Here is a 23,478-nt window from a genome sequence, read left to right as displayed (position 1 = left end):
TACTTTACGTATAACGCGTTAATACTTGTATGTTTGATTCTTTTTCACACATAAAGCCATCTTATATCGCTATTTCTTATTTATCGATACAAAATATTCTAAAACTATTATTCATGAAATTAAATGTATTTTTATATGGTATTAGTATTAAATGAATACATTGTAATGATTAGTTCTTACTATTATTAATAAAAACATTCGACGTGACCGATGTCACGTGCGAAACGTACAACATTGAATCAAATTTAGTAATGATCAATACTGAAGCGCCAGCGTATCTGTATGGAAAACTGACCTGGATGGGATGTAAGAACGGCATGTCTACTAGGGCGACTCACGTCAAACTAGTAATACCTAAACACCATACTTCCATGTTTAGAGGAAGTTTCAAATATAGTGCGACTAAGTGCTGGAATGATTTACCACCTCCGTTACGAAATTCAAAGACCTTATTTAGTTTTAAATCTGGTTTAAAAAAAATTTTAATTACAGAATTTCATAACCAGCCTTAGTCGTATAGTATATAGTGATTTTATAATTTGTTTCCTTTTTTCGCCTTATTTTATAACAATTTATTTCATTTATTATATTTTATAATTATTTCCTATTTTATATATATGTAATATATGTATAATATTTAGTTTAAATACCAATTTGCTTTTAAAATATCTATAAGTATGTTTGTATTGTTTATATAATGTATGCATGTATGTTTATTTCTTCTGACTGGCACTCCAACAAGGGGCTACTGAAAATCAGCGCTGCGCATAACGCGTAGCACACGCTGAGTAGTTACCCTTTTTAGCACCACACCGTTTAGTCATAAGTACACTTTTTAATTTTAATTTTAATTTAACTGTAAATGTGTGGTGATAAATAAACATTTCTTTCTTTCTTTCTTTCTAATGTATTAATAATATATTAAACTAGTATGCAGCAATCGGCTTTACTCTCGTGGTTAAAGGAAAAGACAGGGAGTCACTGGGTTTTACACGCACAGCTCCCCTTCCCGTGGGATTGCCGAGATAAAAACTATCCGATGTCCTTACTATCTATTCTCTGTACCAAATAACATACGGATCGGTATAATGGTTTAGGCGTGAAGAAGAGACAGGCAGATAGTTACTATAAAAAGTGAAGTCCCGTGTCCCCTACTGGGGTATGGGGCAGATGATATGCATCTGTTTCACTGATCGATTTTCTTAATGGACAAGTAGGTGATCAGCCTTCTGTGTCCTGCCAGACCGAGACGTTTTTTTTTTGCGTCCCCACCGGGAATCGAACCCAGGACGCCTCGGTTCTAAGCTCACGCGTTAACCACTGTACCAAGGAGGCGGTCAGATAGTTACTATAGTATTTATAATATAAGTGGGGTCGGTTGACTCAGGAACAAAAATAGGCTACCTAGCTCCTTATAATAATAAATAATAGAATTACTTATGGTAGTAAAGATAAGGTACAAGATGGGATCAGTACTTCCCACGATCCCCATACAAAGTCGGAAAGATCGCCATTTGTACATGATTTACTTTTATCGTATGCTCTTTCTGTTTTTGTCTATCTTCTGTGTATCTTCTGTGCAATAAATAAGAAATAAATGAATAAATAAGTAAACACAAACCTAAAAAGTCAGAATCTTAAACTCTTTATAACATAAGCTTATAATAAGTATTATATAAGACTAACTGCGCCCCGTGGTTTCACCCGCGTAAGCCCGTATCCCGTAGGAATATCGGGATAAAAAGTTGCCTATATGTTGTTCCAGTTGTCCAGCTGTCTACGTACCAAATACCATGGCAATCGGTTCAGTAGTTTTTGGGTGAAAGAGAAACAAACACACACACATCCTTACAAACTTTCGAATTTATAATATTAATAGGATTATATTATATTAGATATCTCTGTCCACAGCACGTTACATCCCAGTGCATCGGAACCATACGAAACTTCTCACCAGCTTGGCAAAATGCAAACGTCTGCTCCTACAATCAACCCCTTTGCAACACAAGACAAGTTTACAATCCGTACTTAGCAAATGACGCATGCGTAACTTACGCAGCAGATTACGAAGGTCCATACGGGGGATATGGTGAAGGATACGTGGATGTCCTGGGTGAAATACCAGTGCAAGGGTCAACGCAGATCACTGGCCATGTGCCAGTACTCGGTCTGGCTAAGTTTAGTGGGAATGTACCGGCCAGTGGTGTTATAACCATTACGGGAAAATGTGGTTGTGGGTGTGAATGATTTTAAATGGTTGAGGGTAAATTCTGCTCGGACTTCTAGATTATTATTTGACAATTATTTTCTAGATAGGCTACCCGCAGTGCTTGAAGACTAGCGTGTGTTTCAGTACGATTTTTTATGTAAAATTATGATTTATTGTATGTCCTTTCTTACGATGATATTAAGATTCGAGGGCCAGTACACCAATCTTTACGTTGTGTGTTTATATTATATTATACGTTAGTAATAAAGTTTAATATTGAGTTTTTTTGGGAGCCTGCTGATATTTTTGTCTTTGTAAACACTGATGGTTTTCCTGAAATAAAAGATAGATCTCTTGTAGTACCAAACTAACCAGGATAATTATTTAATTCTACCATCGTTGCTATTTATAAGCTAAAGTATATAAGATGTCATTGTAGAAACACTAACGCTCTTTGCGCTTCTAGTTGTAGATGATATTTTAAAATTTATTATTATTGTAGAAACCTTAGAATTAACGTGATGAAGTTTTTATTTTAATAAATGTTTCATAAATATAAGAAACTTTTTTATTGTGACGAAATTTGTCACCACACCATAACAAATTAATTTTCTTACATGTAGTTATATAAAATTTTTATTCTAACAAGCGTGTTTATATTGTATGTTTTATAAATGCAACCTTTAACCTCCTCGTTGTTGTAATAAAAATAACTATTACAAAAGAATCTCAACCGATTTCACATTGGCAAAACTGAACCGAATTAAATTTGGACCATACAGGAAGCATAAGATATCAAATAAAAGGGAATCATCAAAATCGATTAACCCAGTCGAAAGTTTTGGGAAAACAAAACCTATCGGTTGTCTGGAAGAAATCGCTATATAGCGATAAGACCACCATTTGTTTGTAATGTATATATATTAAGGTTTTTATGATGTTTCAAGAGCAATAAAGAGTTAATAAAAGAAATAAATAAACCTAGAAACTGCAATCAAATTGGAAAAGAATTGAATTGATCGTCTCCTCCTTTGTTAAAAGTTGGTAAACATTAAATATGTTATCTAGTGTTTTCACGAGAACTATATTTTTACGGAATCCATTTCTCATCTTCCACATTCATAAACATGTATTATTTTAATCTTCAGATTTAATATTTTTAACGACAAAGAATTTTTTTTCTCTTTCAATATTAAACACACTTGGAGTTAAGATGCAGTTGTAAAGAGTTAGAATTTCATTATAGGAGTGAATGTTTTTTTCTCTGATTTAAAATTATTTCAGTACAAATCTTATTATTTTAAAACTTCCAACGAATAACATCGATACTGAAGTTTATTATTATGGTCAGGTTTCGGCAGAGGATATTTTTCTCTTATTTTCTATGAATGTAAATAAATGCTCAAAATTTAAATTCGTACGAAATAGATACAGTTCAACAAACGTTTCAGAATACAGTTTTAAACAACTGATTACTCTAAAACATGAGTTTCATTTGAGTATTAAAATAGGAAAGCGAAAAAGGGGCCACTGAAAATCAGTGGTGCGAATGGTTATTTTATAGCATTCGCACCAGATACTGAGTTGGCCCCTTTTGTCAACGGATAAACATCGTTGGTTTTTATATGTATATCCCAAAAAAGTTACCTAAAATGGCAACAAGGGGGCAACACCAGCTGACTGGCTGGGGGTGTAGAGAGGTGCGGCACCGGTTTCACCATCGCGGGCCCGCAGGCCCGGATTGGGTTTCCCCGCTATTACGCCATTAGACACTTCCACCCCCGAGCATATAGCTCTTGCATCTCCACTCTGGACGGCCAATTAAGGCAAGCCAGAGGTGGGGGATCCTGAACCTCGTCATTGTTCACTCCGAACTGCCACCGAGACAGTCCGGAGGTGAGGACAGGGACCTCCCCCGGGAGAACTAAGGACCGCGGGGGCGCTACTCCCCGTCACCTCGCCACAAGGTGCCCTGCGGGCTTATTATTATTATTATTATTATTAAAAAAAACCGAACATCAACACTTATTCGAAATTCAAATATTTATCCTATCCTATCCTACTAATATTATAAATGCGAAAGTTTGTAAGGATGTGTGTGTGTGTGTTTGTACCTCTTTCACGCAAAAACTACTAAACCGATTGCAATGAAATTTGGTACGTAGACAGCTGGACAACTGGAATAACATAGGTAACTTTTTATCCCGATATTCCTACGGGATACGGATTTACGCGGGTGAAACCGCGGGGCAGCTAGTATTTCAATAAAACAAGAACAGTAATGCTTCAAATAATTTATTTCCTCATCGCTTTACCCCGTACGTACCCCTCGCTATACGACCTTCTCAAACTAGCATCTGCCACATGGGCTATAAGCACTGCCGTATGCGCCGTACGCTGGGCCGTATGCTGGTCCATATGCTGCACCGTACGCAGATGCAGCTCCGTACGCAGGTCCGTACCCAGAAAGAGCTGCTGGTCCCTCGCTCAAGATACCCACGTTACCATTACCACAACCATAGTTGACAGCACCAGATCCAATGGTCGGGAGAGCGCCTTCCAACGCGGCGGTACCCAAGAAAGGCAATTGCCCGGCAACAGCAAGAGGGCCCTCAAACGCGTTCTCAGAGAGGATAGAAACACCGCTAGGTGGGAGGGGGGATGAGCTGGCCACTGCCAAACCACCACCGTACGAAGCGGCGGCACCAGCGTATCCCAACGGGTATTCGAACGCCAGTGGCGCGAAGGGAGCGGCCAAGCGCTCGGCGGTGTAGCGTTCGGTGGCGTAAATGTCAGCTGCGAAGCGGTCCGCGGCGTACATGTCGGCTGCGTAGCGGTCCGCGGCGTAAATGTCAGCCGCGAGGCGGTCAGTTGCGTACTCGGCAGCTAGCGCGTTGCCGTAGGCGTTGAAGCGACCAGCGCATGATGCTGTGATGCTCTGCAAGGATTTTATGAAAATAATTATTTTCAACAAACTTGACTACATTTAAATTGTTAACTAGACCTATTTCATTGAGACCACGAGACACAAAAGCTTTCAAATACAAACAAAATCATCGGATTTTGATGATTTTCTTTTTATTTGAAAACTCATTCGGTCAAATATTCTGCGATAATAAACCAAGAAAAAACAGTCGAAATGAGAACCTCCTCCTTCTTTTGAAGTTGTTGGATAAGATTTATATAAAAGATTGTGAATATATTACAAATTGTGATTAATAAATTTGGAAGCATAAATCGTAACTGAATTTCCTATTTGGTTTTATTCGAAATTTTAACCTTTAAAATGACTTCGTATAATGTAAATTTTGTATACCTTGTCATTGTAAGTGTCGCTTTAAATAGTGATAATTGAATAAATTTCCTTTTACTACGAGCATTAATTATAGCAACTAATAAAATTTTAATTAATGAATAATTGAATAAAATATTGGAAAGGTTCAAAAATAGTTAATTTCTATGGAGCGATAACACTACGATACGGAGCGATAACTATATTACTAGTAATTATATTATATTACTATTAATAACTGATGAGAATTACTATGAAATTGCACAATATATAATCTCTATAATAATTAAAAGTTAAACGCACTTACAATTGAATTTCTCTTAGTATTAAAGAAAGAAGTGTTAAATTTAAAATCTATTTTTAAAATGTCTTAACTCAGAGAGCATATTATAGCATTAATAAATATATAGAAGTTAGAAATCCATTGAATGCAGTCGTTTAGGAAAGACGAGCTGTCTTTCTTTTGACATAATTATTATGATGTATTATGAAAAAAATTAAATGATTTTGTCATGATATTAAAAGAACTCCAGAACTCCGAACTGCTCTCCGAAGCGATGATAAATATAAAACTATATTTTTTACAACTCTAATGCACTTCTGAAGGAAGTTAGTTGAATAAATGTTTCAGTTGTTTGAGTTTGAGTTTGACCTTTAAAGAAATGCCTTACCTGAACAAGCAGCACCTGAGCGCAAACAAAAAGGATAGCTTTAGCTGTCATTTTAATGATATACAATCCACCACAACAAACAGACTGCATTCTCAAATCACGTCATTCATTTTTATACTTACGTAAAGATAGGCCCACAAAGGGTTTCCTAATTAATTACGAAATTCAATAAATGCGATATTAGGTTAGTAATATTTGAAGCAATGGCACGCATTCACGGCCTGTATTTTCTCGGAAGCCGATAAGTTACTCTTTTGTTTTGCAGGTTTTTATTGAATTTGTTCAATTCTCATTCAATAAATCACCGGTTTCACTGATAGGTTATTTGTTTGGTCGGTTCGGGGTTCGATAAAGCCCAAACTAAACTTCTGTTAGGACTAGCTGGGTACGACCATTGGCTTTTTATCTGGAATTATCGCTTTGATCTGCTCTGTATAAAATTATTTCAAGTTCTTAGCTGTGTTAACTAAAAATACATAAATTTTTGTCATCATCATCGAGCCATATATGTATGTTCGTTCCCACAAGAGCAGTGGTGGCTAAGAGCACTGATGGCTCTGTGGTGAGGACCTTTGGCTTCGAAATCGATAAGTCGGGGTTTGAGACCAGGCGAGCGTGCAAGAAATAAACTGATTTTTCAATTTATCTGCACATGTAGATAACATCACCACGGCTCGAAACGGTGAAAGAAAACATCGTGAGGAAACAGGCGTGTCTGAGAATCAAAAATTCGACGACATGTGACATCTGCCAACCCGCACTTGGCCAGCGTGGTGTATATGACCTGAACCCTCATAGGCGGTCTGTGTCCCAGCAGTGGGAACATATCTGGGTTGATGATGATGATGATGTTATTGCCACCACGCTGGACAAGTGCGGGTTGTCAGTTGAAGTTTTGGTGAACTATTTTTTTTGTTCGACATGCCTCACGATATTTTTCTTCAGAGCTGCCAGCTATCATACTATCCTACTAGTCCTACTTCCTACTAATATTATAGATGCGAAAGTTTGTAATGATGTGTGTGTGTTTGTTGCTCTTTCACGCAAAAACTACTGAACCGATTGCAATGAAATTTGGAACATAGATAGCTGAACAACTGGAATAACATATAGGGAAATTTTTATCCCTACGGGATACGGACTTACGCGGGTGAAACCGCGGGGTGCAGCTAGTAATACATAAATTGCAAGATTTTTGAATTTACTTTGAATACGTCACTATCAAGTCCTCCTTATCTGCCCATATTTGATCCTACTTCTTGAATTAAGACCTTTGTGCATGTGTTTGCCACTGTACACTAAAGATGCAACAGGAGTTTCACAAAAAAATAATAAAAGGTGTGTGTGTGATTCACACACGATAGAAGTGAAACTTCAGTAAATCGACAAAAGAACGAGATGAATATATATAAAATATAAAATAGTATGTATATATCTGTCTCTTTCTTTGCCGGCTTCAATCTACACATTTTTGTGTTTCTTCTCTTACCTGTCGTTTTTTCCGTTGCATCAGGTTTGAAATCACAACGATTCTAAAGAAGTTTCACTTTAAAAAATAACTATATTTCCAACAACTAAGCCTAATGAAACACGTGCTCTAGCTAACCTAAAATAAACGGAACCCTCAGCTCCCGAATCACACTCGCATTTGACCGATTTTACTAGCAGTCCGCCCCGGCTTCACCCGTATACCTTTTTATAGCCTTCGTCAATATTGGGCGATCTAACACTGAAATAATTTTTCAAATCGAACCAAAAGTTTCTGAGATTAACGCATTCAAACAAACAAACTCTTCAGCTATATAATATTAGTATAGATAGTAAAACTCAAAAACGAAAAAACGCCGAAACTATTACGGATGGAGACCCACAACAGAAATGCCGTTTATAAGAAGTTATGCGAAACAGAATGTGTCAATACAATTAAGGGGAAACCCTAATTAACAGAAAAACTAAATGGCTCGGCCCATACACGTGTAAATTATAGCGAGATGCCATGCCGACACTATTTATAGGCTGATGGTTAACGGACGTTTTTGACAGATCTATGAACAAAGTCGCTTCCCGCATCTATCCCACATAATGTATGTATTCAATAATTTGTAATTGAAAAGTGCTAGATGCTTTTCAATCGACACACGAAGTCTTATTGAATAAATAAGTGTTTGAGTTTGAATATAGGTTGAATTATGTAATAGACACTTGTCCCGGTTCTGCTCGAGTATCAAGATTCCAGTTTTATCCCAAGGGAGTATTTAATCGGGATAAAAAGAATCCTATCACCCCAGTCAGCTCATAGCCTGTCTGTTTATCAAATTTCATCAAAATCCGTTCAGTAGTTTCAACGTGATTGACAGACAAACATCCAAACAAGCAAACTTTCACATTTGTAATATTAGTGATGTGTGATTATAAGTCTCCCCATAACACGAGACCTTAGGAAATATCCTAATTATAGTAATAACTATAAACACACACACTAGCTCAAAAATGTATACTTTGAAAAGATACAAGTGTTAATATCACAAGAAACTATAATAAACTAACTAAATAAGTTTAAGTTTAGTTCTAAGTTAGTGTAAAAAAGCTTGAATACACATTATTATCAAAAAAACGTCCAATTATAATTGACCTTAATTTAACAAGCATGCGGAAACGGGACTGCAGGACTTGTCAAATATTTTTATTGTACTCTTAAATATTTGTATTTCACTGTTTGTCATTGTACAAAAAATAAATATACCGTAACATTATTAATGGCTATAGATTCTCTAAGTGTTTATCTACATTAAACATTCGCTTACATTTAAATGGGACACTTGTATTTTGTTTGTTTGTGGTACATATTGTATACACTCAGTGATCAAGTAAATATACAACGGTTAAATAATTTTAAAATCAGCCCAGCGGTTCCTGAAGTAAGCATGTTCCAGCAAACAAATCGACTTTATCTTTTTCATAGTTCTGGCAAAGATGAAGTTAATAAAATAAACAAACAACACGCGTAACTATACTAAAAGGAATTATTTTGATCCTACGCAGAATAATTACATAATCTCCTGAAATTATTGTATTGTCACCGATCCTTGATAAGTATACAAAGTTTGAATTAAATCTGTCCGTTTAAAGTGGGTTAGACTCCTTTAGACTTATAAAGTCCAAAGGAGTCGTTACACACAAACATACACGTGAAGCTAATAAAAGCGTGTTAATAGGTATACATAGAAATGTTTTATAATGTTAATCAAATGATTATGATTTATAGAAAAATACCTACTGGCGTACGTGCCTTTGAGAATTATTGTAACATTCAACGTTCGAATCCCGCCTCGTGATCGAATTTTTTCTATTCTTTCAAAATTTCTCATTTATAAAGCATTTCAATGCTATAAAACTCAAAATTAAATTGTAACATTCAATTATCTAGCTTATACGTATATTAAAAAATAATTCCAGACAGAATTTAAGACTATTTCTATGCATTTAATATTTTTCAAAGAATACGTAATCAACAATAAACAATAAAACAGTAAGCAGTCAGATTCAACATATAGGCAAAATTTAATATGAAAATATATTTAATTTGCACAGTGAGTCTTATTTAAACGCTGTTTACAGAGTTTTTATTAAATTCAAAGTTAATATCCCAAACATGCTGACGTAGGTAATTATATCTACCATTCCACCAGACCTAAACAAAAAATGGATTTACTTCGTTATAGGATAACAAATTCATAAACATAGACAACTGTAATCAAAGATGACATAATTAAAATGCATCTAAATCACGTTTCCCGCCAACGTCATAAATTAACAGATAAAAAAAACGGTGTTGCCCTTTCAAATAACCGACATATTTTGTCATAATTAAGAGCGCGCCGGCGCTAACCTTTTTTCTAGCTTGTTTTTATAACATATTTTCGATGATTTTGCCCTATTTTGATGAAGCGTGCATTTAATATTTGTTTTGCTGATGTTATACACACTTGACAGTTTATACACATCTATATATATAAAATTCTCGTGTCACAGTTTTCGTTGCCATACTCCTCCGAAACGGCTTGACCGATTCCTCTGAAATTTGGTAAGCATATTGGGTAGGTCTGAGAATCGGCCAACATCTATTTTTTATCCCGATATTCCTACGGGATACGGACTTACGCGGGTGAAACCGCGGGGCGCAGCTAGTTTATATCTAAATTTATATTTTAATGAAAGAGATGAATTTAGATCTTTTCTGCACCACAGAACTTCAATTAAAACATATTTGGCTAATACCTTTTTTAAACATTAAATATGCGGGATGTAACCTAAATTATACTGCGAACGACGTTTTTAATTACGTTATAAATATATATACATGTGAAAACTTGTAATTGGCCTTATTCTATTTTTTCACTTATGCTACGATTGTATTTATAGCTGTAAGTTTTCTTTTAAATAAATAAATAACTCAATTCTTTACTACGATTGAATAATGCTTACATATTTTTTTACAACCGTTAATAGCACGACATCAAAATTAGAGAGCTCATTGAAATATGCCATGAAAATTGTTAATGACTAGCATTCTAACCTAACCTAACAAAGTATACAAAGGATTTACCTAGTTAAATGTAGTTAGTGATTTCTGAGTAAATAAATGAGTTAAGAGGACTATTTATAAGGGATTAAACGTATAAATAAATTCTTAAATATGTCTTTATTAAATTAATCCTACTATTATTATAAATTCGAAAGTTTGTAAGGATGTGTGTGTGTGTAAACTACTGAACCGATTGCAATTTTCCCTCCATAGCACAGAAAATGATTTTTCTAATTATACAAAAGCGGCTTTTAAATCATGATGTAGAAAAGGAAAAGTGATAATCATAGATTTCGTCACCATATTGCTTCGTCTCCATACCTCTGTGAGTTTCTCCCCTATTGTTGCGCATAAAATTACTTAGACATGCTCTATTTCGGACTACAAACCATAAATACTCTGAAAAAACTAGAATTCTTACTTTTTTGTAATAGCGGGTAACTGAGCTGGTGGTTCACATGATAGTAAGCGTTGATCACCGCCCATGAACATTCGCAAAGGGTGATTCAACGCATGCGCTATCCGTTCTGAAGGAGTAAAGGATATAAGGAAAGGATTGACGAATAAAGGAATATACTGGGAAGGGTGAGAAAAAGTGTACGGGCTTTCGGCCTTTCGGGCTTTTCCCCCACTCACCGAACGAAACACAGTAGCATGCTAATATTTCACACCGGTGTTCTGTGTGGGGTGTGGTACCCATCCCAGTGCGAGATGGCCCAATTCATGCCGAAGCATGCTCAGCTCCCATACTCAAAAAGAATCGCAAAATAACTTAATACTGAGAAGACAAAACAATTATATAAATGATCAGACCTGATACTACATTACTTAATTTTCTCAAATAATATAAAATTATAAAACGTACTCACAGGAACACACTAGTTCATGTTAATTATTCCATCACTCAATCAAACTTAACCAATTCTAAACCACGACGCGTCCAATTAAACTAACTAACTAAATAATTATCGCAATTAATGGACTACCTCATAACTCAATCTTTAAATAAATCCAACTCCGGCGCATTGCCACGCCCACTCATTTCATTGGCTTCCACCTAATTATATCTTTGGTACTGCGATTTAGAAGCTATTTGCATCTTTTAAATCGCCACAAGTAATAATCAACTGTAAAACAACGGCATACAGTTCAATATAAACTGAGAGCGTGCTAAATGTAGCATACGATATTGTCACCCAGAAAGACGCCCATTAGCTGAAGCTTTCCATCTTAATTTTATACGAAATCGTTGCCAGATGCTCCCGTTTCAACAGATTTCAAACTTTATGGTACAGCTGTTAGAATTCAAAGTTTACACAATGGGAATTTAAAAGTAGCGAGTTAACATTTCAAACAGAGTCGCTTCAGTATAGCGATGTGACAAAAACGCATCGTTAGGTTTCAAATTAGTTAAAATTATTGCCTCTTCTGATTTTGTTGTAAATCAGAGAGGAGCGACGCATGGACGAGAGATCAGTTGTGTTTGTGAAGTGTTTTGGGTTGAAGACGATTCATAATCGAACCTTGATACTGTAAAAGATTTTGACGAAGTGAATGTGATATATAGTGAAATGGATAAAACAGAATCAATGGAGGAAGCTAAAGTTGAAGTTAATAACGCAGTAGAAACTAAACTACCGTTTTCAATTGATAGCTTGTTGGCTGATAAATTTAAAGACAGAACAGAGAGTTCTACGTCTTTAGATTGTTTCAGTGCGTTTAAAGACCAAGTTAATGTGCACTCTGATGATGATGATGATAAAGGTAGCAGTGGGTCTGAGCAATTGGACGTAGAAACGTCAGTAGGTGATGAACGGGATATCGGTGATGTGAAAGCAGATTATCAATCAGGTAAGATATGTTTTATAATTTTTTACAAGCGATACTAGTGGGTTGATGGTAACTGTGATTCAAACAAATGAATACGAATTTATATAAAATACAGATTTAGAAGGTCAGAAAAATAATGAAACGTCCCTTTTACCCCGATCCTTGTAGGACGAAAGACGGTTTGAGTCCACCTCATGAGTTTTTTAAATATTACTAAGCGATTTTTTCCTTTTCAAAATATTGCAAAATGGTGTTCCTCTATGGGGAACCGCCAGCAACAGTAACATAATGTGCATTCAACGTATCCAGAATCACATCCTGCGTACCACCACAAGGGCCCCCTTGTTTTTCCAAAAACGTGGAGATTCATCAATATTTAAATGTTCGGACCGTACAAGCAGAAATTGAGAAACATAAATAAAAAAACCCTGATCCCCTGTGGTGATTTTTAGATCCGGGACAAATGACATTATTTTCTTTTGCCGCGACAGCTATCATCAGTTCCGTACTTAAAATTGTTTAAGATAGTATTTAGGTAAATTAGTAATTTTTTAGGCTTTATTCATTTAATCTACTCTAAATCAATAGCGAAAATGTTTTCTCATAATATCGGCAAGTGTTTATCTTGAAGAAAACAAAACATTTTCGAAACTAAGAGAATATTAATAGCGGAATCAATTAAAACGAGTTTCAATAACATTATAAAATAAATACATTGTAAAAACATAGTCATAAAAACACGCTTTTATAATAGAATCAATTTAATAGTTTGTATAAGAAATTAGTTTTACACTTGGCGATCCTAATCAAGATAATAAAATGAATTGATGACATTATTGGTTTGTCACCGATCCTTGATAAGTGTGAATATTTTGAATGAAATCTGCCCGTTTAAAGTGGGTCAAAATCTAGTCTATAGGAATCGGCTAGATACAGGCTAGCAGGCAAGCTAATAAAAGGTTTTATTGAAGTTTCAAGGAATAGTATTATTTTATCTGTGATAGAACTGACATTTTCAAGTCAAATTCACATGCGCAACTCTTAATACAAAGTATGCGAGTTAGATTCAAACGATTTAAAAAAAAGAGGATATAATTTGACTGTTTTTCTCTTGGCTTCTTTACTTTACTTTCAACTGGGTGAAGTGATTTTGATGAAGCTTTTATTATATAAAAGCTGGTTGCTTTGTCCACCAATTTGGTCTTGTTCTGATGATATAAAATACAATAATAAATACATAGTGGTTTAAGGGTTTTAGGGTTAAGTCGAAATAGCGCCAAATAATTAATAATAACACAATATTATTAGGTGCTTTAGACATCTAAATTAATGCTCCCCGACTAGTACAATCTAGGGATCTTCAAGAGTAGAGTGAACAGGTACCTTCTAGGGAATCGCTTTTTAGAACGTGATCGAGATCGTGATCAGAACGCATCTCAGTTTACTAGGTACACGGGACCCTGGTAGAGCACTTCCCTTATTATTGGTTATTGTTCATTAGCTTATTGAGTGTTTGTTAAACAATATATACTATCTATATATTATATCCTAATAATATTATAAATGCGAAAGTTTATAAGTATGGATGGATGTATGTATGTATGGATTTTTGTTACTCTTTTACACAAAAACTATTGAACCGATTGCAATGAAATTTGGTACGTAGATAGCTTGACAACTAGAATAACACAAGCAACTTTTTACTCAAGTAGTTTAGTTACTCAAATGGCTTTTGATATCCTTAACTTGGCAATTGCTATTCTGCCTTACTCTTATCATTTAGGGATATGAAAAATAGATGTTGGACAATTCCCAGACCTACTCGAGATGTGTAGAAAATTCCATGAAAATCGGCCCTGCCGTTTCGGAGGAGTGTGGGAACAGACACTGTTATACAAGAATTTTGTATTTAAAAATATATATATGTATGCAAATATTATGTGTTTTCAAAGTAAATGATACATTCTACACTCAAAAATATGTTATTTTTACCTAATACCATTTCATATAATACACAAACAACATACAAATTAATTCATACAACTGTTGTAATAAAATAAACGATCCGTAGATGAATCATATACTAACTCTCTGTTATTCTAGAAATAATGAAATGATATAATTACAAAGTCAGTCAGCGGCAAATGGAGCTATACAAAAATAAAGTAATAATTTAGGCACTAGATATTTATGAAAATGGCAATTATATTTGTCTATAAAACATCAGCACACGATAACCAAAAACAGAAGCTTGAAATTAATTAACCAAAATAAGTTATATGTCTATTTGAACAATCTTGAAACTCGAACTTTTACAGTATTTTTTGTTGTAATAAAATATAAACTTAACAAAACATTCATTCTGTGTCTTTCTTAAGAAAAAAAATGTCATTTTAAAAGCCATTTGAGAATAACTAATCATCTTAGAGTATATTTTATTTAAGACTATAGTTTTACAAATCTTTCGAAACACGACGCTGAAATTCTAAACGCAATATTTCATTGTCATTAAAAAAGTTAAAAAATGTCACCACTTCGCGCCTTTCTGCCTCATTGACGTTTACGCTATGCTTTTGTTCCGCCATCTTTATTTTCGTTTTGGCGCCAATTAGACAAATTGTTAGTGTACGTTTTAGTTTGTAATTTTTTTTAACTGTTCCTCATGTCGTTATTGTTTTAATATTAGGTCTCGTCTAACAAGTAATCTTAATAGTTTTCTACTACACTGATCATCTTACTACCATACATTTTATTATTTATTATTATCATTTTACTTGTGTACTATTTGTACTATTTTGATTATTTAAAAGAAATAAAATCATTAGAAGCATTTTAATTTTTATAAATTCATATACTTGAGTCATTATCTGTGATTTCGTGTTTAAATTACATTGTATAAATAGAAAGAAAATATATTTAAAACAATTTAAAAGTAAATAAAAATTCTTTACATTACAAAGACGTTGGAACATTTGCACACCAATAAATTATTAAATATTACTATTATAACGGTTAAAAAAACGATAAATTTTCGTAACAGTCTGCAAATGAACGCTTACTGAAAAATAACAGCCTGCTAATTTATTTATCGTCTATGCAGCAATAAAATGTCTGAAACAAGTTTGCTTCAAATTAGCCGACTCAATTGGTTTCATTACACACACATACACACAAACTGATGTCTCATTTTCTAAATTTGTTTCGAAAAGATAAATATCTTCGCCTCCCAACTCTTGTTAGTTATATTTCTCTCCCAAGTAATTATTCACCGTTAAAAAATAAAGATGAAACGAAACTGTCTCGGATTCGAAATTTAGTAAGTGGTCGGAGCTCATTAAAAAGCTGTAAATATATTCAAAAAGCGGATGAGGAGTTTCTGAACGCGATCTCGTCTGTCAAAATAATTGTTGACGTCTTTATTTTTTTTTTTTCAAAACGCACAGACGAAAGTCAACCTTACTCAAAAGTGTCACATGTTTGAAAAAATATCTGTGCAACAATGTCTTAGTTTTTTGGCGCGAAATAGAGTCCGGTGACATGTGACGATGTATTGACATTAATTGTTTTACGCGTGTTTCGCTTAAACATGCACCTAGCAGCCATGTTTTATTTCTCAAGCGGATGGGATAATTTTAAACCACTAATTAATTAACGGGTTACAATATTGGAACAGATGTGATGTATTGTGTGCAGTTCTATTGTAAGTCATGTAGGAATGCGTTTAAATGTTTGTTCTTATTTTTGGTACTACGTCTTAATTAATGATGCTGGTGGCTGATTAAGTATGTGAAAATTTTAATTAATTGATGATACCAGTACATTGATGTAATGAGAAGAATTTTAAGAAATAATATGTTTTGCAATAAATCATCCACTACGTAACTAAATGTAATTTAAATTGTTGTAGTGTCTAAGGATTAAACCGGTACATTTATAATCAATCGTAATTTTTTTTCTGGCAACATTTAAATAATAATTAATTTATCCTAAAATTAGTACTTACAAAAAGTACAGACATGTGTGGGAGTTTAATCTGAGTTCATCTCAAGACAATCTGATTCAAATATTAGTAAAAACATTAACAAAAATACAATAATTATCATAGTCACCCAAACCCAAAACAATTTGACGTTTATTTTGGCGCGCTCATTAGCGCGGGAAGCAATTCAAGATGGCGTCGACTGACACGTTGATAAATTGCCACTAATTATTTAGAGATGAGAGTGTTTATTGAGGATGGCTGTCAGGTGACGATGTCTTGTGTCCGCTTCGGTTACAATTGTTAAGCATTTCCGCGAAACATTATTTTAAAGATTATTGATAATATATGAATTCGTTAATCACCATCTTCAATTAAAAAACTGTATTATTATCTCGCAACATATACCTATATTTTATAGTAAATATGTCGTTTAAAAAGAATAAAACCGCGTTTCATGTTAAAATCAACTAATTTAGATAAGAAAGGAAAAAAAAGGTAAATTATTCTATCCTGGCCATCCCAATCAGGATAATGAGATAAACTTATGAATTATTGTATGTATTTTTAAATTTGTGAAATTGCGCTAACTTTGACTTTTGAATATTTTGTTTACCTAAATGTTTTTATAATATAACATTAATGAATTATTTAGATATAATGTAAAAATCTAATATATAAAAGTCTCGAGTCACAGTTTTCGTTGCCATACTCCTCCGGAACGGCTTGACCGATTTTGATGAAATTTTTGTGCTTATCTGGTATCTATGAGAATCAACCAACATCTATTTTTCATCCCCCTAAATGATCAGAGTAAGGCAGAACAGCGTTTGCCGGGTGCAGCTAGTTTTACTATAAAATTAATATGTAATGAAGCAAAGCTAATGAAATTTGCATGCCGTTTGTGGCTAATGTGTTGATCGTATTGTAATCTCTGTTAACTTTTATACACACATTATGCAAATAAAGAATTATTTTAATGAAATCAGTATGTCAAAATCTAGTCTTTAGGAGTTGGTTATATACAAGCAAACACACACAGATGCAGCTAATAAAAGCATATTAAAAATAGACTTGTAATTGTTGAAATCTTTCCCAGCATCCTGCTCTCGTGGCAAACGCGCCAGAACGGCGTTCAGTGCTCAGCAGATCAAGAGTTTGGAGGCTGAGTTTGAGAAGAACAGATATCTGTCTGTTGCTGCGAGGGGTCGCTTGGCTAGGCAGTTGAGACTTACCGAAACACAGGTAAGGAAACTGCTGCATGTCATGTTTCAAGCGACTCTCTGAAGTCGCTTGAAGGAGAGGAGGAGGTTCTAAATTCTTTGGTCTATCTGTCTGTCGACTGGTTGAAACTATTTTGATGACATTTTATATTGAAAATCTGTTACATCCCGTGTGGTCCTATTTATATTATATTAGTTTATTGTAAAAATAATTATTTAACAATAAGAGTAGCTATTTGCAGTTGAGCATGCATCCTTCATACATATCATATACTTTATATCTAGGAAACTCAAACTCAAACTCAAACATTTATTTATTCGATTAGACTTCTTATAGAAGCACTTATGAATCGTCATTTTACACAGTTCTAACATTAACAACTGGTTCGGAAAGCCGTTTCTACAGAGAAGAGCTGGCAAGAAACTCCGTAGTTGCTCTTCCTAGTAATCCTAATAATATCCTATCCTACTAATATTATAAATGCGAAAGTTTGTAAGGATGTGTGTGTTTGTTGCTCTTTCACGCAAAAACTTCTGAACCGATTGCAATGAAATTTGGTATGTAGATAGCTGGACAACTGGAATAACATATGGGCAACGTTTTATCCCAATATTCCTACGGGATACGGACTAACGCGGGTGAAACCGCAGGGCGCAGCTAGTTTAAAATGAATATGCAGTTATCGAAGTTGAAATTGGCTATACTAAGGAGAGATAATCATTCTTAGAAAGAGTAGGACATAGAAACCAGGCAGCACCTTACTATAAAATGCGTTGTGCCTTTCATTATGGACAGCATCATATTTAACATAAATCACATTGTAAATCGCTGACACCAAACACACGCTACGTTACAAAATGCATGATAGAACGTAAACGTTTTAAAACAAGTTAAACGATACCAAATACTCGGCAATGTACGTGCGTAATCGTTTATTTAAAACTGCTTATTTGTGGTTAATGATTAAAGTTATTATGATAGTTATTGATCAGAATGAATAATGATAATTATGCGTCATTTTTCTCGAGATTTCTTTCAAACATGAAGCATACAACTTCACGTCTATTTCCAGATTTGTTAAACTGGATCCAATTTTCAATTTGTTTTTAAACGTTGAAAATATACATGTCAATATTATCTTTAATTGCTCAATGATTGAAACATAATACATAATTTGCGTGTAAACAATCGTGCAAAAATGTCCTACTTGGTAACAATTGATTTTGAAATTGCAGATAAAAATATGGTTTCAAAACCGTCGAACGAAATGGAAACGAAAATACACGAACGATGTCGAATTATTCGCTCAACAATATTACAATAGCTTGGGTATTGTCACACCTAGGCCCATGTTTGTCGGCGACCGATTGTGGATATTTAACTATCCTAACCGTCTTCCTCAATGGAAGTCATTAAACGTTGCCAACATCAACCACCAAGGGCAATTAATAGACAGGAATCTGTTTAGGAACGCGCCAAAACCGGATTCATTCCTAATTCCCCCCAACGAGCGGTTTTTGAACATGGAACGACTGTCACCTGTCAAAGTCCCCGCGCCAAATCGACTCGTTCCTATTCCGAATGTTTACAACAATTTAGCACAAAGGAGTTTGGATATGTATAAAAATGGTATATTGACTACCACTCCACAAGATTCAAATGTTGATTATTTGAGAAGACTGGAAGAGAACTTTAGTATTTAAATAGATATAGGTGATGAAGTAAATACCAAAGATGTAACTATTTTGTAAAATAATATAAATCTTTTCGCAATATAATTTATAAGGCATAATATTTTGTTTTATTTTATATACCTATAACGAATTTTGGAAATAAGAATTTTTTTTATGACTGAGTTTTGAACATATCATAATAATCATAAGAATTGATGATATACCCGAATAAAAAATTAAAGCCATCTTGACCAAAAGAACAGGTACTAAGATATTTGTAAAATTTTTGATTTCAAAATACAAAATGTATTATTAAATTTCATTTTTCATCTATATAATAAGGTGAACAACCAAGACTCATCTATGATGCGTAAATAAAACAAAAACAAACATTGTAACTATATAATATTTCATAAATCAATAAGCGCAGCCGCAGCCGCAGCTACCAGCGATGGTGACCACGCCACCAGCTGGCAGGTCTCCCGCGAAGCGCACGGCACCGAGGATTGGCACTTGACCGTTGACCAGGGTGGTACCGGCTACTGGCATCTCTCCGAGCACAGTCACCTCACCGATGCCTTCACCGCCATAAGCTCCGAAAGCTTCATAAGGACCATATGCATATGGGGCAGCGAAAGGACCCGCCAGAGGAGCTTCTATTATCGGACCAGGGTATGGACTGACAATCTCTCTTGCCCACGGAGAGAATGGTGGATAAGCGTATTCAGCTACTATTTCACGTTCCAAAGGCAGACCGTATTGAGCTGGGGAGCTGTAGCCATACCAGCCAGCCATTTCTGCAGCGGCGGCTGTGAGGCCAGCGCCCGCGCAGTTTCCAAGGCCGAAACCGTTGCCGTAGACAGCTGGACCGATTAGAGTGCTCAGAGTATTCTGGAAACAATTTATTCATTAAGAAAACGTAAATATTAAAACATTGAAGTATTAAAGAGCGATGAGCTCAATTTAAACAACTTTGATTTAAAAAGAGTTGTGTATTTATCAGATATATTGAATTTGATTAAATTCCACAAATAAAAATAAACAATTTAATTACTTAGATAGATTATCAAAGTAATTAAATGTTTCGATTAAACGTCATGCCTGCGTTTTTTGTAATTTGTTTTTTCCAAGAAACAAAAATTAATATACCGATTTAAGTTTATCCAGAATTCTATAGAACCCTAACCTTGCCTTACGGATATTTCTATTAAGATATTTTGCAATAGCTATATATTGCTATAGGCCATTTATAATAATCATTGCTAAGACAGCAATGAATTATATCATGCTGCCACATGATGCATAACTAAAATTGGCTAATGCTATGAACGTATAACCAACGACTTTATATTCATAAATAGTCCAAAGTCCACTAATAAAAGAATTAATAACATTAATATTTATAATAAAAACAACTGGCCATAAAAAACTTCTAATCAATTTTTTTTTCTAATTTCAAATTTGGAACAAATATTGCAACTTTCATAACTGCCATTTTAAACGTTGTTTGTTATATAATTATATTGAAAAAGTTTTCATGAAAACAGAACGAATATTTAGTGTTTTTCAAATCTAAAAGCTTACCTGGACCAAGAAAGCTTGGATGCATAGAACTAGTAACGAAGCTGTAGACATGTTTGCAAATAATAGTTAATTAATAGTTTAATGATGCTTTTATATGTCATTTTAACATGCATTGTTATATATTGGGATTATGTAGTGAAATGAATAGGACCATCAATAAATTGACTTATTATTTTCCTTGTCCACCAGGTTGTCTGGAAGAGATCGCTGCTTAAGCGATAAGACCGCCTGTTGTGCTCTTCATACTGCTGATTTTATTTATTTCCTGTTTGTACTCTTCTTGCAAAGGTGCACAATAAAGAGTTTTTGATTGATTGTTCATGAAATAATTAATTGAATAAATGAACTACTAAAATAAAAAAAATAAATAAACTACTCAACCAATTTTATTCAAATTTGGACACCATGTATATAATATATAATAATAAGTAAATTATCATTCCGTATAATAAGTTCATTATCATTTAACCATGTGCAGTTTTATCCAACTAAAACGATTGGATAGTTAATATTTTTTCAATTACGATAAATGACTAACCAGGCGGACCCGGGGCGAGCTAGTACGTATATAAAAACTATGCAGAACCACTTCAAAACAAAAAAAAAGCATGGCGCCCAACACATTACAAAACTTTCGATTAGTTCCTATTCAAACAATAGTATTAAAGAATTTACGAAATCAATGATAGACTGTCGTTTTTGAATACTCGTAGAGTATGTTAGCTAATTGTATGATAATATTATAATTTCACTTTAATTTTTTTGTCAACGGATAAATATCCAGCATAAACTTTCATTTCTTATTTTTTCATTTATACGTACTTTACTGAAAGTCAGTGTGTATTGTGTGTTTTTTATATGTATCTTTTTATGCTTGGGTACCTCCAGAAGGAAAGCACCCGGTCTTTTGGAAGGTTTACGTGGGGACACAGATCCAACACGCAGAGGCCCTTTAGAGAAGTTAATGTGATGTGGGACACCAGCCTGCCCATTACTGCACCATAGAGATACAGCCCTGGGCAATCCGCGGCATTATTATTATTAATTTCGGGCTACTCCCATAATAATACTGCATTGCCTCACTTTTACCAATGTCCTGTTGATTGGGTCTTTTCACGCCTAAAAAGTTTCGACTACCATAATCCATTTGATATCAAGGGCATATCTATAAGAAAAAATAAAAAGCAGGCACTTTTTATCTATTTAATAACAATTCCCATACCCATTGAATAATTAATATGAACAAACCATAAAGAAAAACGATTACATAACTTAAAGATCCTTAAAAATGCACTTTTTAGTAGAATCAACTAATTGTCTCGCTTGCTCCTATACAGAGTATACGCAAGGAAATTATTTAACCCTGGCGATCCTAATCTGGATAATAGATAAACTCATGAAATTAATGAATTATCACCGATTCTTTATAAGTGAAAGTTTGAATTAAATCTGTTCATCTAAAATGTTTCAATATGGACTCAAAAGCAGTTGTTTGTCATATACAAGCATACACGTGAATCTAATAAAAGCGTATGTATTAAAAGATTTAGATACAAACGTACGGTTATTTAATCGACAATCCCAAAAACAAGTGCTTGTTTACTCGACTGTACTTTTTTTAAATGCATTTGATCCGATATTCGATGCCCTTACAAAAAAATATTATAACGCTATGAATTATCATTTAACTTCACCTGATATTGTCAGATATTGTTTTGTATATGTATCATTATTTTCGATATACATAATAAAATAGTGACTACTGGAAAAAGTATTTTTTGTTCTTCATTGTACTACGTACTAACTAAATAGTTTTTAGTCATATGTGGAAACTGGTAATACTGTGTTAGTATACTAATGGTAGACATATATATAGCTTATAAACAGCTGATCATATTTATAAAATAAAATATAAGTGAAATTATTAATATAATATAGTAATAAACGCGAAAGTTTGTGATTATATATGGCTGTTTGCTACTCTTTCACGCAAAAACAGCATATCGTATCTGCATGAAATTTGATACAGAAATAGATTAGAGTCTATTGGTCTGGATTAGCACATAGGCTGCACTTTACCCAAATAAGATATACAAACCAAAGGTATATATTTACCTTAGGTATAAAATCAGCTGCATTACAAAACACAAAAAAATGTCTGAACTACTTTATGATATAATAAGATATTTTAATAGTACGTTGATAGCATCAAGAGTAGTGGTGGCTCAGTGGTGAGAACCTCGGACTTTAAAATCGATAGGTCGGGGTTCGAGACCGGGCGAGCGTGCAGGAAATAAATTGATTTTTCAATTTATCTGTGCATGTTGATAACATCACCACTGCTTAAAACGGTGAAGGAAAACATCGTGAGGAAACCGGCATGTCCGAGAATCAAAAAGTTCTACGACATGTGACATCTGCCAACCCGCAC

The 23,478-nt window shown here is 34.2% G+C and overlaps 3 protein-coding genes across 3 annotated transcripts; 1 reads left to right on the top strand and 2 right to left on the bottom strand.

Moving 5' to 3' along the window:
* Positions 1–4,519: 4,519 nt before the first annotated feature.
* On the bottom strand, positions 4,520–11,757 carry LOC119836441 (chorion class B protein M3A5-like). Its single transcript, XM_038361763.1, has 2 exons — positions 11,623–11,757; positions 4,520–5,147 (listed from the first exon to the last, which is right to left on the bottom strand). Exon 2 carries the CDS (start codon positions 5,028–5,030, stop codon positions 4,560–4,562), a length of 471 nt encoding a protein of 156 aa, XP_038217691.1. The 5' UTR covers positions 5,031–5,147; positions 11,623–11,757; the 3' UTR covers positions 4,520–4,559.
* A 387-nt stretch (positions 11,758–12,144) lies between these two features.
* On the top strand, positions 12,145–19,572 carry LOC119836475 (homeobox protein ceh-2). Its single transcript, XM_038361807.1, has 3 exons — positions 12,145–12,608; positions 17,666–17,811; positions 19,026–19,572. The coding sequence occupies exons 1-3, from the start codon at positions 12,329–12,331 to the stop codon at positions 19,491–19,493; spliced, it is 894 nt and encodes a 297-aa protein (XP_038217735.1). The 5' UTR covers positions 12,145–12,328; the 3' UTR covers positions 19,494–19,572.
* Positions 19,573–19,880: 308 nt separating this feature from the next.
* LOC119836347 (chorion class A protein Ld12-like) lies at positions 19,881–21,098 on the bottom strand. The gene is made up of 2 exons (XM_038361650.1): positions 21,048–21,098; positions 19,881–20,354 (listed from the first exon to the last, which is right to left on the bottom strand). The coding sequence occupies exons 1-2, from the start codon at positions 21,096–21,098 to the stop codon at positions 19,881–19,883; spliced, it is 525 nt and encodes a 174-aa protein (XP_038217578.1).
* Positions 21,099–23,478: the final 2,380 nt, after the last annotated feature.

Source organism: Zerene cesonia, chromosome 24 (assembly GCF_012273895.1).
Source record: "Zerene cesonia ecotype Mississippi chromosome 24, Zerene_cesonia_1.1, whole genome shotgun sequence".
Classification (NCBI taxonomy): Eukaryota; Metazoa; Arthropoda; class Insecta; order Lepidoptera; family Pieridae; genus Zerene; species Zerene cesonia.
This window is presented reverse-complemented; position numbering and strand designations above follow the sequence as displayed.